General features: G+C 37.0%; 1 protein-coding gene across 6 annotated transcripts in view; it reads left to right on the top strand.

Moving 5' to 3' along the window:
• The window catches only part of KMT2E (lysine methyltransferase 2E (inactive)), an 87052-nt gene that overhangs the window by 28887 nt on the left and 39141 nt on the right, over window positions 1-19024 (top strand). For 3 of the 6 annotated variants that reach the window (XM_084897800.1, XM_084897798.1, XM_084897799.1), the window contains 4 exons: window positions 209-393; window positions 11556-11670; window positions 13497-13726; window positions 17518-17598. In XM_084897800.1, the coding sequence (XP_084753926.1) occupies window positions 323-393; window positions 11556-11670; window positions 13497-13726; window positions 17518-17598 (497 nt within the window). In that variant the 5' untranslated portion in view covers window positions 209-322. Of the gene's footprint in view, window positions 1-208; window positions 394-11555; window positions 11671-13496; window positions 13727-14190; window positions 14280-17517; window positions 17599-19024 lie in introns of those variants that run through there. The other 3 variants (XM_084897802.1, XM_084897801.1, XM_084897803.1) reach the window with 2 other exon arrangements.

Genomic DNA, 19024 nt, shown 5'->3' with positions numbered 1-19024 from the left:
CATAGAAACTTTGTTTTGATCACAATCACATAGCTGAATTCCAGAAAAATAAATGAATTTACTCTCTGAGCAAATTCTAATTTGTATCAATATTTTAATAAAGAATGCTTTCCTCGGGTGTTTTATTTACTGTTAATTGTTAAAATGTAGCTGTTCTTAGAACTAGGAAGAGGATTCTTAATTTTTTGTTCTCTTCTCTTTTAAACAGGGTTTGTGGATGCACTTAGATGTTTGCAATGAGCACTGTGGCTGGCATGCCCCAGTGTTTTGGATACCAATGCATAGGACTCCATAGTAATCGAATTTATCAGAGGCGAACGTCATGAGCATAGTGATCCCGTTGGGGGTTGATACAGCAGAAACGTCATATGTGGAAATGGCTGCAGGCTCAGAGTAAGTATTTAAAGATTTTTGGATAGGGTAAGGCAAAATATTTCATACAATTATTTTAGCACAACCAAGCAGTGCTTGATTTGCATTTATGTTTTTCTCACTTTAGACTCTTGCCTAAAATAAAATATTAGAAGGTAAAGGCAAAAATCCCTTTAACTAAAATTACTTGTATAAATAACTTTAGAATCAAAATGATGTATCTTTTTCTAATTCTTTTTGTCTTTTCCATTTGCTAATTGTTGACATCAAGAATCAATATATAATTGGTTATTGTTTGTTTAGATTGTAAGATTTTGTCATGTTTATATTGGAATATAATTTAGTTTTAAATTTGAATCTTTAATATCCTCTTAAACATGTTTAAAAAAAAAGCTGAGTAAAAAAATCAAAATTTAAGTTCTTTTTAAATAAGAAAAAGGGAGTGTTTCCTGCTGTATGTTTATTTTGACATTTTTTGCTTTTATGGGAGCAATTTCTGATGGATTCAGTGAAAGGTTCTTACCTTGCCTCTAAACTATTTGGTTTAGGTGGTTGTGTGGACAGATTTTGTTTTATTTATTTAATTAATTTATTTATTTTTTAATAACCAGCCACTTTGATACTAAATTATTGCTGTGAATATTGAGTGGTTATTTGTTTTTTGGAATTGCAAGGGGTTCAAGTGAAAATGTTGGAAGCTGAAACATGGAAAGATTCATATGCTCGTTCTCTGATTCAATACATAGTTGCTGAATGGAACTTTTTTTAACCAGAAAGTGGAAGTTAATGGAATTTAAGTTTTAAAGAAATTTATTTAAGGGCTGCTAGAACTGGTGAATGGAAAGGATGAAAAGAATTTACTGTTCTTTTGCTGGCATTTCAAGTGGCCTGGAAGTATTTTTACCACTCCTTCTGCCATTGGAAAAGACAGATGCTCTCTATATTCTTATAATATACTATATAGAACACCATGTGACTTAGAGGGCTTATATGGCAGGTCCCAAGGATACACGGTGAGTTAGTAGTAGAGTTAGGGCTTCAAACTAGAGTTTGTGACACTTATATCAGTTATCTTCTTGTCTATAAAACTGGAAGTTGGACAACATGATCTTAAAAATACCTTCAAGGGCAGTGCCTGAACATCACTTTGGAGCAGCAAAGATTCTGTTTCCTGAGTAGTTCATGTCCTACTCTATCCTACACCAAGCAGGACTTAGCATGACATCATTGTCGGGGGTCCAGAAACTGCTCTCACACTATACCGATGGTCTTAGGCTCTACAGCAGCAGTTCTCAACCTTTAGGTCACGATCCTCAGGTTGAGAACCTCTAGCAGGGTCACCTAAAACCATCGGAAAACACAGATATTTACATTATAATTCATAACAGTAGAAAAATTATAGTTATGAAGTAGCAACAAAAATAATTTTATGGTTGGGGTCTCCACAACATGAGGAACTGTATTAAAGGGTCACGGCATTAGGAAGGTTGAGAACCACTGCATTAAAACTTTATTTACAGCCGAAACTGGTTTGGCTTAGTGGATAGAGCCATTAGCCTGCGGACTAAAGGATCCCGGGTTCGATTCCAGTCAAGGGCATGTACGTTGGTTGTAGGCACATCTCCAGTGGGGGATGGGCAGGAGGCAGCTGGTCCATGTTTCTCTCTCATTGATGTTTCTAGCTCTCTGTCCCTCTCCCTTCTTCTCTGTAAAAGATCAATAAAATATATTTTAAAAAAAACAACCAAAAAACTTTATTTACAAAGTTAGGAAACAAGCTGGGTTTGACTCAGGGATCCTAGTTTGCTGACCTCTTGTTTAGAGAGAGTGAATCTTGAGGAGTACAGTTTCTAATAAAGAATACCATTTTTCTCTGATTTCATTGGCATAATAAAGCAAGTACTACTATACTAGTTCAGTGGTATGACTTGCTTTAAGATTAAAGCAACAGCCTTAGCCAGTTTGGCTCAGTGGATAAAGCATTAGTCCTTGGGGTGATGGGTCCTGGGTTCAATTCTGGTCAAGAGCACATACCTTGGTTGCAGGATTGATCCCAATGCTGGAGGCAACTAATGGATCACATGGATGTTTCTCCTCCCTTCCACTTTCTCTAAAATCAATGGAAAAAATATCCTCAGGTGAGGATTAAAAGCAACAAAACAAATTTTAAAAATAGCTAAAATTTTAACAACTTGATAAGAATTTCTTATTAGAAATATTTATTGAAGGCGTATTATATACCAACTACTGTTTTTAGGTGCTGGTGACACAACTCCATATCTACAATCTTGTATTTATATTCAAATTGTTTTTCCTCTTGTAAAATGGAAAACAACACTTTTCTTATTGGAATCCTGTTCTTAAACTTGCCCTCTGGATCTTATCCCCTCTCACCTTTTCAAGATCTTGATACTTCACTCTTGCCTGATGAAGTATCTTCAGTTTCTCTCTATATTAGATCATTCCCACCACATAACTATGTTAAAACAAAACTCCTGTCCATTTTATTTATTCTTTCATTTCTCTGTTTCTCTTATCAGCAAGCTCCCTGAAAGAGTTGTTTGCACTCAACATCAAGCTGCACAACACCACTATAACTACCTATGTTGTCTTTTATAATTTATATAGATTTCTCAGAATTTTATGTAAATAACCACTTTCTCCTAATAGAAAGATTTAACTATTGGCTTTCTGAGTATTACACTTAACTGGACACACTCTTTTTTTTTTTTTTTTTTTTGCTTGATTTTCCCCCCATATCTGGTTTTGTTTTGTTGTTTTTTTCCTCCAGGCTCATCTTTTTTTTTTTTTTTTTTTAAATAACTCCATCTCTATCCAGTTGCATAAGCCAAAACCCTAAGATGTCATTCTTTTTTGTTTATTAAATAAGAAGTTTATTTAAACAATAAGAAGCTTGATTGAAGGGAAAATTATCTAGGATTCATTTCTTTTGGAGTAATTTAATCCCTACTGAAAGATAGATTGGCCTACGTATAACAGTAGTATACAAAGAAGTTATAAGATTGACCTTAGTTTTACAGTCTCAAATCTCAGAGGGAAGCCAGGTGTGGGTGGGTGGGTGGTAAGAGATTAATCAAAGAATTTGTTTGCAAATATGCATAATCTATGGACACAACAATAGTGTGTGTGGTGAATGTCTGTGGAGCAGGGTGGGGGTGGACTAGGGTCAATGGGAGAACAAGGGGGCCATATGTAATACTTTCAACAATAAAGATTAAAAAAAAAATTAGAATTCTCCAATCACACGGGTATGCAAGGATTTTTAAGTTGTTAACCAGTAAGAGCAAAATATCTTCTGGAATATAAAGATAAAGTGCTGAATGAACATGCCACTAAATACTCATTTACTTAAGTATTTTCCCCCATTCATCTCCATTAGATGTAGATCAAAATATACCATTGGCCATTTAGTTTTCAAAAATGCAAATATTTGTGCACCTACATCAGTTACTTTATGTACAATAAGGGCAAGAAAAAGGGGAAAATGAAAGAATTGAGAACACTATACTGTAGTAGAATGTGGTGGGATCAAATTGCAATTTCTAATTGAGAATATCTTGGTCTGGAGGAACAGAGTTCTGGAGTAAAGTAGCAGGTTTTCTTTTTAGTAGACACCTATCTGCTGTTAGAACACATCAGTTATATCTTCATCCTCCATTTCCAGCTATGCAGTGTGTCTATTTCATTGGTTGGCTGCCCATCAAAATCAGAATCTGATCTGCCTCATTGACAAACTCTGTGGTTCACAATACACTTTCATTAGTTTACTAAGTGGTATATGCCTCTCAATCTTAAACTACCACAGAACCATCCTGCCCCATCACCTTAAAATTAATATGATCTTTGTTCTCAGTCTTGATTCCTTCCCATGGCCAGCTCAAGAGTCTCCTCAGCTACTGCTTTACAGAAGAAGCACAAGGAGCTGCAGAAGGAGGAGGCAGCAGCAATGGAGGAGGGAGAGGGTGCACCTTCATGGGTTGTGTCATAGGCAAACAAGTTCTTTGGTTTATCTCTTCCCACCCACCCACACCTGCCTTCCCTTCATTGGTCCTTTTCCCTTACCCTCAACATCTAATTCATTGGTCAATCCTATATTTCCCTCCAAAACACACTTATAATTAGTACAGTTCTTTCTATGTCTAGTCCAAGTCTTTGCTGTTTCTTGTCTGGACACTGCAGTAGTTTCTTTTGTGCCCCCTACAATTCATTCTCTATGTAGAAGTTAATGTGATTCTTCTGAAGCATAAACCAAATCATATATCAATAGTTCTCTCACTTGAAAACCTTCCAGGGGTTTTTTTGTTTCACTTAAAATAACACTTAAAATCCTAACTTCTTTTGGTCCCAAAGGCCCCACTTCTCTAATGTCTACTCAGTTATTCTTCTCTTAACCTATTTCCCCATATTGATAATATTTTCCTTGTTCTTTGAACATTCTCAATTTGTTCATGCATCAGGGCGTTTGTATTTGCAGTTTCTTCTACCTGGAGTATTCTTTTTTTTAGCACAATCTTAGCTGAGCTCAGATATTAACTTTCCAGTGAAGCCTTTTATCTTTTTTTTTTTTTTTTTAAATATATTTTATTGATTTTTTTACAGAGAGGAGGAGAGAGGGACAGAGAGCCAGAAACGTCGATGAGAGAGAAACATCGACCAGCCGCCTCCTGCACACCCCACACCGGGGATGTGCCCGCAACCAATGTACATGCCCTTGACCGGAATCGAACCTGGGACCTCTCAGTCCGCAGACTAACGCTCTACCACTGAGCCAAACCGGTTTCGGCTGAAGCCTTTTATCTTTACACTGTCTAAAATAGTATCTGAATAACCTCTCTGCAATTATCTTGTTTTATTGTGTGGTTTTGTTGTTTTTAGTTTTTTTTTTAATCATTGTACTCAAATACAAGCTTCATGAATACAGACACCTTATCTGTTTTATAATAGGTCACTATATCTTCAGCCTGGCATATACCAACTATTGAGTCATAAATTATTATATATTGCTTTAGTGTCTCTTGGTTTATTATACAGGAGTGATTGTTGAATGCTCATATCTTAGCTAATTTATCGATATATCTGTTTAGGAGAGAAAAAACTAAAGCTAGATATACAGGGTGGGGCAAAAGGAGGTTTACAGTTCTGAGTATGTGAGGCAGTTTATTCTTGGATTGTATTATTGTATTATTGTTTGTTTGTTTGTTTGTTTATTTATTTATTTATTTATTTATTTTTAAAGAATGTGGAACCAGTTTAGAAGTCAGGTTCTTTGGCACCACTTTTATTTATTTATTTATTTATTTATTTATTTAAATATATTTTATTGATTTTGTACAGAGAGGAAGGGAGAGAGTTAGAAACATCGATGTGAGAGAGTCATTGATCAGCTGCCTCTTGCACACTCCCTACTGGGGATATGCCTGCAACCAAGGTACATGCCCTTGAACAGAATCAAACCCGGGTCCCTTCAGTCCCCAAGCCGATGCTCTATCCATTGAGCCAAACCGGTTTCGGCGTATTATTATTTATTAACTAGAGGCCCGGTGCATGAAATTCATGCATGGGGTGTATGTCCCTTAGCCCAGACTGCACTCTCTGCAATCTGGGACCCCTCTCACAATCCAGGACTGTTGGCTCCCAACTGCTCACCTGTCTGCCTTCCTGATTGCTTCTTACCACGTCTGTCTACCAGCCTGATCACTCCCTAACCACTCCTCTGCCAGCCTGATTGATGCCTAATTGCTCCCCTGCCAGCCGAATTGCCCCTAACTGCCCTCCTCTGCAGCCCCCCCCCCCAACCTCTCTCCTCTGCAGGCCTAGGTCCCCCTAATTACCCTTCCCTGCAGGCCCTGTCACCCCCAACTTCCTTCCTCTGACAGCCTGGCCCCTCCCAACTACCCTCCCCTGCTGTGTCCATAGGATCAGCCTTCTTTGACCACATAGGGGCAGCCATTTGTTTGTTGGAGTGACAATCAATTGGCATATTACTCTTTTATTAGATAGGATTACTATATTATTTTCCATATGAGCATCTGTAAAGCTCTTTTTTGCCCCACCGTATATTTTACAGCTTCGTTGCAGAAAGGTGCAAAGGGCTATTGAACAAAATGTCCCTTGTATGTAAAAAAAAAAATCTTACACAATTGGTGGGATTTTAGTGAGTTGAATGCTGTATGTAGTTCTTCACTAGTAAAGTAGCAGTTCTAGTTAATACCTATTTCAGGAAGCTGGGAAATACTAAAAGGCAGTAGGAAAGTAGTAGAATTAAAAGAGGAACTAGAGCCCTGGCCAGTGTTGTACAGTGGTAGGCTCATGCATTGAAGGGTTGTAGGTTTGATTCCCAAAGGCATATTCCTGAGTTGCAGGTTTGATCCTTGGCCTCCTGTAGGGGGCGCATGAGGAAGACAACCAATCAGTGTGTGTCTTTCATATTAATGCTCCTCCCCCCGCCTGTTTCTCGCACTCTCCCCCCCCCTCCCTTTCTTCACTCCTTCTCCTTTCTTTCCTCTCACTCTGTCTAAAAATCAATGGAAAAAATACTTAGGGGTGAGGATTAACAAGAAAAAGAAAAAGAGCAACTAGAGAGGAATTGAAGTTATTACATACGTTATCTGAGTAACTGACTATGTACTGACTGTGATAGACTACAATAGGACAATGTAGACATAGGAGGGATATAAACTTCTTAAACATAAGAAGTTTAATGCCTAGCTGGTATGACTCAGTGGACTGAGCATCGAACCATGAACCAATATTCCTGGTCAGGACACATGCCCGGGTTTCAGATTCAATCCCCAGTAGGGGGCATGCAGGAAGCAGCAGATCCATCTCATCGATGATTTCTATTTCTTTATCCCTTTCCCTTCCTTTCTCTATAATCAATTTAAAATATATATATATTTTTAAAAAATCAACTTTCTCATACAAAACTTTAACAAGTGGTGGTATTTTTTTAAGTGATTATATTTTGACTAGGATATTTTAAATCACACTCTTTTTATCTGAAATGAAATTTCCCAGATCATATAGTTAAAAAGTAAGAGTTTAAAATTAAAATATGGTTTTCTCAACTCTAGAGTCTATGTAAAGAGGGGTTTGGTCAGCCTGCAAACAGCCATCAGACCTCACCCAGGCTGGCCACATCTCCATGGCCCAATCCCTGTAAACGGACATTCAAACATCCCTTGAGGCATCCCAGATTGGAGAGGATGCAGGCTGGGCTGAGGGACCACCCTCTCCCCCCCCCCCACCCTCGTGCACAAATTTTGTGCACCGGGCCTCTAGTAGGCTTTATAAAATTACTAGAGGCCCAATGACAAAATTCTTGCAAGAGTAGGCCTTCTTCCCCTGGCTGCCAGCACGGGCTTCCCTCCGGCACCCAGGACCCAGGCTTCCCTTACAGCCCCAGCTTCATCCAGAAGGTCATCCGGAAGAATGTCCAGTTTAATTAGAATATTGTGCCTTTATTATTATAGATTATTATAGATGATGAGTTGAAGCAATCAGGAAAGTGCTCCTTAAAGAGCACTTTGAAGTAAGCCTTGAGAAGCATGTTGAAATTAAAGGGTTAAGAGAGATTCCACAAATAGATGTTTATTAGAAATAGAAATGCTGAAGACATCTTCCTGAGTTGGGAGCAAAAGAGGTAGTATACCATTCCTTCAGGTATGTATTGTGTAAAATATATTAAATGTAAGATTTAAAAGTAACTTAGGGCCGAAACAGGTTTGGCTCAGTGGATAGAGCGTCTGTGTGCGCACTGAAAGGTCCCAGGTTCGATTCCTGTCAAGGGCATGTACATTGGTTGCGGGCACATCCCCAGTGGGGGGTGTGCAGGAGACAGCAGGTCGATGTTTCTCTCTCATCGATGTTTCTAGCTCTCTATCCTTCTCCTTTCTGTAAAAAATCAGTAAAGTAAAAAAAAAAAAAAAAGTAGGGGAACTTAAAAACATTTTTTAGTACAAAAATACAAAACTACATACAGCATTAGGGAGAACAGTATAATTATCTCTCCCAAGTAGCCATTACTCAGCTTTAGCATTATTCACAGTTTTGCCAACCTTGTTTCCTCTATCCTGCAGGTGTTTTTTCTTTGCTTCTTTGTTTGTTTGTTAAGATAAATGTGTCTGTGTTATCGTGTGGTTTTTTAAAAATATATTTTACTGATTTTTTTTACAGAGAGGAAGGGAGAGGGATAGAGATAGGAACATCGATGAAAGAGAAACATCAATCAGCTGCCTCCTGCATATCCCCTATTGGGGATGTGCCCGCAACCAAGGTACATGCCCTTGATCAGAATCAAACCTGGGACCCTTCAGTCCACAGGCCAATGTTCTATTCAGTGAGCCAAACTGGTTAAGGCTATCCTACAGTTTTATTTAAAATATTTTAAAGCAAATCCTCATATCTTTTTACCTATATATTCTTCAATGTATATCACTAAGAGGGGCTTTAAAAAAACACACACCACAATACTATTATCTCAATATTATAACAATTAAGAATATTTCCTTAATATAAAATACCCTTAAATACTAGTTCATCTTCAGTTTTACCTCACTTGTCTCAAAAATGTCTTTTTGTAATTGTTGTGTTCAAATTGGGATCCAAACAAGATCCACACATTGTATTGATTGAATACATCTGTGACAACCTTTTAAATTTGTTTTCTCTTACAACATATATAGCCTGTTGACGAAACTGGTCATTTGGCCTATAGAATTTTCAACATTCTGAATTTGATATCATATAATATTCTACCTGGCATTTAGAACTATAGATGTAATTAGCCTCAAATTTCACCCTCTCCCCTTTTCTCTCATTTTTCTTTTTAGCATGGTATTTTTCTATGTGGGACTTTGTAATTTCTATTGTATAGCATTAGCAGAGGCACATAATAAACGTGGTTGTCTAACTTGGTAGTGATAAGTAATCAACATGCTGTTGTCAACCTTACCTATTCATCAGTTTTCAAACCTTTTAAGATTTTAGCTTCCATAGTTATCTCTTGCCTAAATCCATTATCTCTTAGGGGTTGCAGATTCTTACTTGATGATAAATGTTATACCAGTATGCTAAGTCAGTATGTATGTGAATATACAAAAATTGGCTAAATAGAGCACTATTGCAGCTATTGACAAAAATTATTATTATTGCATATTATCTCTAGACCTGTCATTAAAAATTTATTAAGGGTTTGTGATAATATTTCAGGAGGAAAACTTCTTTGGCTCTAATAGAGTGATTTTTATTAGTATGAGTTTCTGGTTATACATATGTAAACATGGTAGGTTTGCTCAGATTTAATTGTTTTCTATTGATTGGACATATGAATTATTTCTGCTCTTATATTTAGTTTTATGAATAGTATTTCAATGAACATCTCAATTCTGGGAGTCTTTAATAGTGGGATTACTTTCTTGGGATAAAGTTCCGAAGATGGTGTTACTGGATCAAAGGATGTTTGACTTTTGATATTGGTCACAACATTGTTTTCACATTTATTGTGTTCTGGCAGTGCAGAACCCAGGCTTCCCTCACAGTCATTATGGGACTTTTTAAGAACTCTTCTATGTATATCTGTTGTCCAACAATTCTTAATGTGTTTTTTAAAATATATTTTTATTGATTTCAGAGGGGGAGGGGGAGAGAGAGAAATAGAAACATCAATGGTGAGAGAGAATCATTGATCACCTGCTTCCTGCACGTCCCCCACTGGGGATGGAGCCTGCAATCCAAGCCTGTGCCCTGGCTAGAATCGACCGTGACCTGGTTCATAGCTCAGTGCTCAATTTGTTAACCTTTTAAAAATAATATTTAGTAAGAAGTGTCATTAGAAATGAGGATCTTATACTTACCTGGCAGGGAAGATACCATGATCAAGAAGTGAGGATCTTGATAAAGAATTTCTGCCTTTTTACATTGCCAGCTTATCAGTGCTGCAGCTTTAATTTGAATCATGAGGTTATGCAAAGAATTTGGTGACTTGTTCACATGCTTATATTAAAAGCTTTATTTTTTATTTCTAACTCCAAAATATAAAAGTTTTGGCAGTACTCATTAGAAATATATTCAGAGTTTAATCTAAATCTTTGAGTTAATCAGGAAATTTGTCCACTGTGTTGACCTTGCCAACATCACCACTCTCAAGATTTGTAAGATTTCTTTTCAGGATTAACATTAGGATTGTTAGGGTGTCAGCTAGACAGACAGAGGCTAGGAGAGGCCACTGGAACTGGAGGGTACATGGGAGACATGACAAACCCAATCCAGCAAACTGGCCCACATGACGGAGCGGGGACAGGACCCCCAGGGTGTGGTCTGACCAGCCCCTCAGCACCCTGGGCAGCCTGGCAGTGTGAGGAGGTGTGTGTGGGACCTGAGGTGGGGGCTGTGCTCCTGCCCAGGGCGGCAGGCAGGGGTGTCACCTTCTGAACTCCCAAATAAGAGTCACATGGCTCCACTTCAGCTTGCCAAGCTGCCCATCACATTACATCAGAGTGGATTTCCTTCCCTTGTAAATTAAACCTTCTCATGTTCTGCTTAAAAAAAAAAAAAAAAAAATTAGTCTTTCTACTCTGACCATAATTCCTACATGTTGCATTAATAACAGTAATGTAGATCAGGAATTGCTAAAACTCTACTTCTTTCTTCTATGTAATTCTTAAAAAAATATTTTTTTAATTGATTTCAGAGAGGAAGGAGGGGGAGAGAGACAGAAATATCAATGATGAGAGAGAATCATTGACCAGCTTCCTCTCCCCCCCACCTACTTTCTCTCCCCATCTGCTCCTCTCCCTTCTCCCCTTCTTCCCCCCCTCACAGGACATCTGCAACTCAGGCATGTGCCCTAACTGGGAATCAAACCGTGACCTCCTGGTTCATAGGTCGATGCCCAACCACTGAGCCACAGCAGCAGATAGGACATTTATTTTAATTAAACAAAAGTTTTATTATAATATGGAATCTAGATAGGATATATCTTATCCACAGGGTGACTACTACAAAAAGACATTTTATTGGCAATGGCAAAATAAATAATGACTCAGTTACAACAAGACATTTTATTTGTATAGCCAGTAAACTAAGTGCTTATAATTTTAAATTGCTTAAAAGGAAAAAAAAAATGAATGGAATTCTCTTTTATACAACTTTTTCCCCTCCAGACCAGAATCCGTAGAAGCTAGCCCTGTGGTAGTTGAGAAATCCAACAGTTATCCCCACCAGTTATATACCAGCAGCTCGCATCATTCACACAGTTACATTGGTTTGCCTTATGCGGTAAGTGTCAAACATTTCTTTAGAAGGGGGTGTGTTGTGTGTATGAGAGTGTGTGTGTGTGTGTGTGTGTGTGTGTTTTGAAGGCTATTATATCTAGAGCTTGAAAGTAGATGTGTGTGGCATTGTACTTAAAACTGAATACTTGAAAAGCATACTTGTTTTATACTATCTAAACAGGTACATAATTAATAGCTTAATATTTCATTGATCTAACTATATTTATTCAAGGAGTTAAAATTCTATAAGAGGAATTCTTTATAAGTATTACTATTATTTTGTATTTATGCTATTAATAGCATGATATTAAAATACATTCTTTTTGTTTTGTTAATCTGATGATATTTTTTCATTGATTTTTAGAGAGAGTAGAAGGGAGGGGGAGAGACAGAGAGAGATAAAAACATCAGTGTGAAAGAGACACATCAATTGATTGCCTCCCAGACTCACCCAGACCAGGGCTGGGGATCGAGCCTGCAACTGAAGTACTGTGCCCTTGCCCGGAATTGAACCTGGGACCCATCAGTCCAAGGGCCGATGCTCTATCCACTGAGCCAAACCAGCTAGGACACATTCCTTCTTTATAAAAAGAATATAGGTAAAATTGTACTATCTACTATTAGCATAATGGAGAACCTTATATAAGTGAAATAAGCCAGTCAGAGAAAGACAAGTACCATAGGATTTCACTCATATGAGTAATTTAATGAATAAACTAAACCACCAAGCAAACTAGAGACCGACTCAGAGAGAGCAGACAGACAGCCTTGCTTGGGGGGGGTGGTGGGGGGATAGAGGCGCAGGCTGTTGGGAGTGGTGAAAAGATTGAGAAGAAAAAAAAGAACTTATGGACATGGACAACAGTGTGGTGATTGTGGGGGTAGAGGTGGAAGAGAGCATAGAAGGGATAAATGGTGATGGAAAAAATAAATAGAAAAAAAAAAGACTAGGTAAAATTGTACTATCTACTGTTAATTCTAAATTATATAGTAATTTATATAGTAAATTATATATTTACTATTTATTGAGCACTATGTGTCAGACTCTGTGGTATTTTTACATATATCTAATTTAATCTTCAAAAACAACTTCATGAGATAAGGAGTAAATACATAGCTAAGAAAATGAAAGCTTATCTGACTTAACTTACTCAGTGTTACATAACTACCCTGTTTCCCCGAAAATAAGACAGTGTCTTATATTAATTTTTTCTCCCAAAGTTGCGCTAGGTCTTATTTTCAGGGAATGTCTTATCTTTCCATGCGCTAGGTCTTATTTTCGGAGGATGTCTTATTTTCGGGGAAACACAGTAGTAAGGGGCAGAGCTTAGATCAGAACAGATGCAAAACTGGACACATTTGTGATATTATTGAGGTGCAATTATGAAAGATTTTCACTGGACAGAATAAAAAATACCCAATTTTAGAAAAATCTATTAATACTTTATAGGGATAATATGTCTGTTTTAGTTGTTTTGTTATTCTTTAGCCTTTACATTCCTGAGTTCTTTTTACTTCTATTCTCACTGCTTGCACCTGATTTTATCTTGAAGGCAAAGAAGCTATGTAACCAATAGGACTATGAAGATATCTTCTGATATGGGGGATTAGGGGGTAGAGTTTGAGGGAAATCATTATGAAGGTGATCAAGGTTGTAGATTGACATTTTCTCTCACTACTGTGGTTTAATATTTAGCTTCACCAAGTCATTGTTTTAGAGATATTAAGAAATAAATGGGCTATTCAAATTAAGGATTGAATTTTAACTTGCTTATTAGTTCATCTTATTATTGAAATTATGTTGTGTTGTATTTGTGTTCAATAATCCAGGACCATAATTATGGTGCTCGTCCTCCTCCAACACCTCCGGCCTCACCTCCTCCAGCAGTTCTTATTAGCAAAAATGAAGTAGGCATATTTACCACTCCTAATTTTGATGAAACTTCCAGTGCTACTACAATCAGCACATCTGAGGATGGAAGTTATGGTACTGATGTAACCAGGTGCATATGCGGTTTTACACATGATGATGGATACATGATCTGTTGTGACAAATGCAGGTAAAATATTTCACACCATTAGTTTATTTTTGTTGACTGTTGCTACCTTTGATTGTTAATGTTGGAAAAGATAAAGTCACTTTTGAGGGAATTATGAATGCATTTTAAAGTGAGACTTCTGCTATTATCAATGCAGTCTGTTTTGCTCCTAGAAAAAAGCCCCTATGGGAAAAATCTATCTTAAAGTTGATTAGAACTCCTCATTATTTGAGTATTAGGCAATCAGTTTTGATCATTATTCATATAGGATCACATCTTTCTTGTCACTCTTCTAATAGTAATATAAAAACATAAAGTAGTAGACAAGATAGAAATGAGGAGAGAATTGAGTCCTGTATATTTCTTTTGGAATTATTTGTGCTGTATAGTCAACTGTGATTTTTCCAATTTGGGGGAAATTATACATTTTGATTGATGTTTGTTTGACCTGACTCTCTCACCTCCTTTTGACTTGAACCTTGCAGCACTCTGGAGTCTCCTTGAACCAGAACCACAGTCTCCCCTCCCCCAACCCTGGTTCAACCACCAAGAAAGGCCTCTTCCCCTAGAGAAGGTGTGATTGGGACAGAAAGTGGGGCTTTGTTTTCTTTTTCCTTTCTTTCTTTCTTTTTTTTTCCTGGTGGGAGGGAGTTGGGGAGGATGGAGAGGGAACAGTAGGATTTCAGCCTGGAAGTTATTGAGTCCATCCCCTGCATAGTGTGGGAATTAAAGTATTCAAGCAGTGCACTGTTGTGGGTTAGAAAGCTTGATAGTTTTACAGAATTCCCTGGGTCTGGTGCTTATGTCATAGCTTTGTTATTTGATTTGAAATAGTCCATTGTGAGTATAATTATGCATCCTAGAGCCAAATGTAAATTACTTTGCATTATTTTGTAATATTGTTACCATTTATTAGATTAAGTGATTAACGTTTGGATGTTATTGTTATATAAACATGCAGTTAGGGTTATATTTCAAAAAGTTGATTTATCTTTGCCAAAAGGGGGAAAAAGGTAGTCTTAAGTGGAATGTGAAATTTGATATTTTTATGGAAAATTGTAATTTTAATACTTGAGTTAATACTCATAAAAACATTAATAAAAACATTTTCAAATTTAAAAATAAATTCTTATTACCTGTGACACATATCAGTACCATGAGCAATCACTCCAGTAAATTTATTCATGAGGCAAATTTAAAGAATTAAAAAATAACATTAATGATAACTTGTTATCCTCATTATTTTTATTAGCTACTTTCTAGAATATATTTCAATTCATATTTTAACCAGTAATATAAAATAGCTTTCTTTTAGCTGATTTTGTTTGTGATAAATTACATACAATTTTTTGCAATGTTTTTATTTTAATGCATAATCTAAACAGTGTTTTTCTTTTGATTTAATTACTTTGATCTATATAGAATATAGAATAATCCCTATTAGAAAATAATGAAGTAGTCCTTAGAATTTATACCTATCTATAAAATCTTAAAGGAACAGTTCAGTTTTTGTATTATTCAAGGTATTTGCTTCTCAGCAACTGTTGTCTTTGTTATGAATCTTCTTTTTATCATTCTATTTTTTACTGCTTAACTTATAGTGTACTGCATTTCTTTTTTATTCTTGTTTTTTATTGCTTCTGTGTATTTTCATATACTCACTACTTATTCTCATCTCTTTCAAATTTGACATTTAGAGCTCTGATCATTTATTTATTTTCTAGTTCTGTTTTCTGCATGACATTATTGCTTATCCCCCAAATTTAACTTAATTTCTTATTCTAACCCTCCTTTTAGGGTGCTCTGCCTTATTTTTTATTATATTTTTTATTTATTTTATTATACATATTTTTTATTTCAGAGAGGAAAGGAGAAGGAAAGAGGGATTTAACATCAATGATGAGAGAGAATCACTGATAGGCTGCCTTCTGCATGCCCCCCACTGGGGACTGAGTCCACAACCCCTGGGCATGTGCCCTGACCAGGAATCAAACTATGATCTCCTGTTTCATAACTCGATACTCAACCCTCAACCACTGAGACACACAGGCTGGGCATGCCTTTGTGGTGCGTTTTTGTTGTTTTTTTTACTCCCCTGCCCCCACATCTTTGATATACTTAGACATATATTCCATTGCCTTCCACCTTCTACTAGTTCTTGTCCCAAGATTTTCAGTTAAATGAAGAACAACAGTACAATAGTTGTTAATTTCATAGCTTTATATATTAGAAGTAGCTAATCCTAATATATAAAAACCCTGGGTTTTAACTACTGGAGGCTGACCAACAGGAAGTCAGTGCTGGCCCCACCCCCAAACAAGCGGATAGGGGCAATCAGGCAGGCAGAGTGATTAGGGGTGATCACATAGGCAGACCAGCAGTTAAGGGGTGATCAGGTAGGCAGGCCAGCGGTTAGGGGTAATCAGATAGGCAGATGGCCCCTCACCAGACTGGCCCCACCACCAAGCAAGCTGTTAGGGGCAATCAGGCAGGCAGGCTGAGTAATTAGGGGTGATCAGGTAGGCAGATCAGCGGTTAGTGGTGACCAGGTAGGTAGGCAAGTGGTTAGGGGCAATCAGGTAGGCAGACGGCTCTTCACAAGGCTGGCTCTGCCCCCTCCCCCGCCCCCCCAGCAAAGAAAAAGGGAGGCCCAGGCCAGCGACGCCATTGCACCCCAGCCTGTTGCCTGCAGAGGGAGGCCACCCATAGCAGGGAGGAGGGGGCAGTGCTGCACAGATGGCAAGCAGTGGCAGGGGTGGGGCCAGCTACCTACAGACTGGGGAAGGAAAGTCCCTATAGGCCCTGATCTCAGGCCAGGCCTAGGGACCCTACCTGAGGGGTCCTGGATTGTGAGAGGTTGCAGGTGGGGCTGAGGGACCTCCCCACCCCCAAAGCACGGATTTTCATGCACTGGGCCTCTAGTTATTATAAAAAGAAATAACTGTTTTTAGAAATAGGCAAATATGTCAACTTTAGACCAATTAAAGTCACAAATTGAAAAGTTTGCCTCAAGCTGGTCATTGTATTCCATTAAAAATAGAGAACACAGTTGGTTTAATCTCTGTCCTCATAGAATATTTTCTGGATTCTTTAACTCATCTTCTCTGCCATCATTCTAGTTCTGTCCTCCTTTAACTCAGGTCTGGAATTTTGGAAAAGCCTCTTATTTGTGTGTTTTGTTTTGCTTTCAGTTTCTTTACTTCTTTGAATTAACAGTTTATACCACCATAGCACCTCTTGTTATCTATTGCCATTAGAAAAATTTACACATATCCTGACATTCCAAGTCCTATATAATCTGACTATACATTACTAATACATGTTTAGTCTTTTCTTTCAAAATGAATTTTCCTCTTCATAGATATTAACCACATCTGACTATTGCTCCTCATATCTGCCTACTTGAAGAAAACATTGCTATAGTAACTAATCTTTTCTTCCTAAAGACCCAAACAACGTTCTATTCAAGTTCATTGTTTTCCAGGGTGCTTTTTCCATTAACTCCAAGTAGTGTGGACCTCTCTACTTTGTGATTGCTAATAATATTTATAATGTATATCTTTTGCAGTTTAAAATTTTATTTGCTTTATAAATTTATATTATATATAATGTATTTGTCCTCTTGTTTTTACATCTCAAAGTTTTATCTCCCTGAGGACATATTTCTATGAATTCCTCACAGCACTTTTTAGTATATTAAATGGAAAGTAGGCACTTAAGTGATAGTTAAATGGAATATCAAGTCTTAATTTAAGGATGATTTTAAAAATACTTTATATGTTCTGCTTTTTGCTTTTTTGTTTGTTTTTAAGTGTTTGGCAACATATTGACTGCATGGGGATTGATAGGCAGCATATTCCTGACACATATCTATGTGAACGTTGTCAGCCTCGGTAAGTTGTGCATACCATTAAGATTGCCCATAATTTTATTGAGATAATCTTTAGTTAATAGAAATTTATGTATGAATAATAATGAGTTGTTTTTTTGTTTGTGTATTCTGACAATCCTAAAATCAGGAAGAATCTATTGATAATGTTATAGTTAGTAGCATTTTTACTTTTTTAATGATGCATGAAATAATAGTGCATCTTCTATGTAATGCCATGTTTTTTCACTGGGATGCACTCTGTTAAAGAGTTACTAGGAGGGCATTGCCTCAGTTACAGAATTTTGTAGGTTTGCAGTAATGTGTTTTTCTCCCATTTCTTTTTTGTGGTGTTTTTGTGTGTCATTGTATGTGCACTAGGGTTCCCTTTTTTCCACATCCACCCCAGCAGTTTGTTGATTTATTGATAATAGCCATTTTAACAGGTGTGAAATGATACCTTTTTGTAGGTTTTTTTTTTTCTATCACCACTTATCCCCCTTATATCTTCTTTCACCTCCATCTACCATCCTCCTTCTGAAATTACCACACTGTTGTCCATGTCCATGAGTTCTCTCTTTTTTCTTTTTAGTTCTTTTGTATTTTTTAATATAATAATTTTTATTGATTTCAGGTAGAAATATCAATTAGAGAGAATCATTGATTGGTTGCCTCCTGCAAGTCCCTTCTGGGGATCTAGTTGTAACCCAGGCATGTGCCCTGACCAGGAATCGAACCATGACCTCCGGTTTATAGGTTGACCCTTAACTGCTGAGCCACACCTTCTGGTCCTTTTGTATGTTTAAAAAAAATCTTTTTATTAGGGCATTTCAAACCTATATAAAAATAAATAGTATACTGAATTCACATATTTCCACCACCATTCTTCAACAATTATTAACAACCTTTTTTCATTTATTTTGCCATCTTATTTCTTCTCCCCTTCACATATTACTTTAATGTAAATCCAAGATATTTTATTCATGTTTCCTTATATATTTAAGACATATGTATTTACGTATATATACATAAAATAATTTTTAAAAATAACCATAACCACAAAATAATTATCATATATGACCCAAACTGGCTAGGACTATAAGTAGCTGTTGTTAACTGTTATTTTAACCACTAAGAGTTGATTAAAAACTGACCTTTAGGGAAGACAGTCAATTGAACAATAACTGCCATTATTCTGTGATGATTAAGATAGTTATCATTGGTGTTATAGGATTGTTGCATATTCTAGTAGACATTAAGGCAAGTCTTTTACTAAGTTGTAGGCATTTTGGTCTAGAACCCTTATTCTCCCATCTCAAAATACTATCTAGTATTATTTGACCTCTAGACTAATAAGTTAGGCCAGTGGTCGGCAAACCGCGGCTCATGAGCCACATGCGAATTTTTGGCCCCTTGAGTGTGGCTCTTCCACAAAATACCATGTGTAGGCG

This window comes from Pipistrellus hanaki, assembly GCF_964339955.1.
Source record: "Pipistrellus hanaki genome assembly, chromosome: 10".
Lineage (NCBI taxonomy): Eukaryota > Metazoa > Chordata > Mammalia > Chiroptera > Vespertilionidae > Pipistrellus > Pipistrellus hanaki.
The sequence above is the reverse complement of the archived record's forward strand: the minus strand, read 5'-3'. Positions and strand labels throughout refer to the sequence as shown.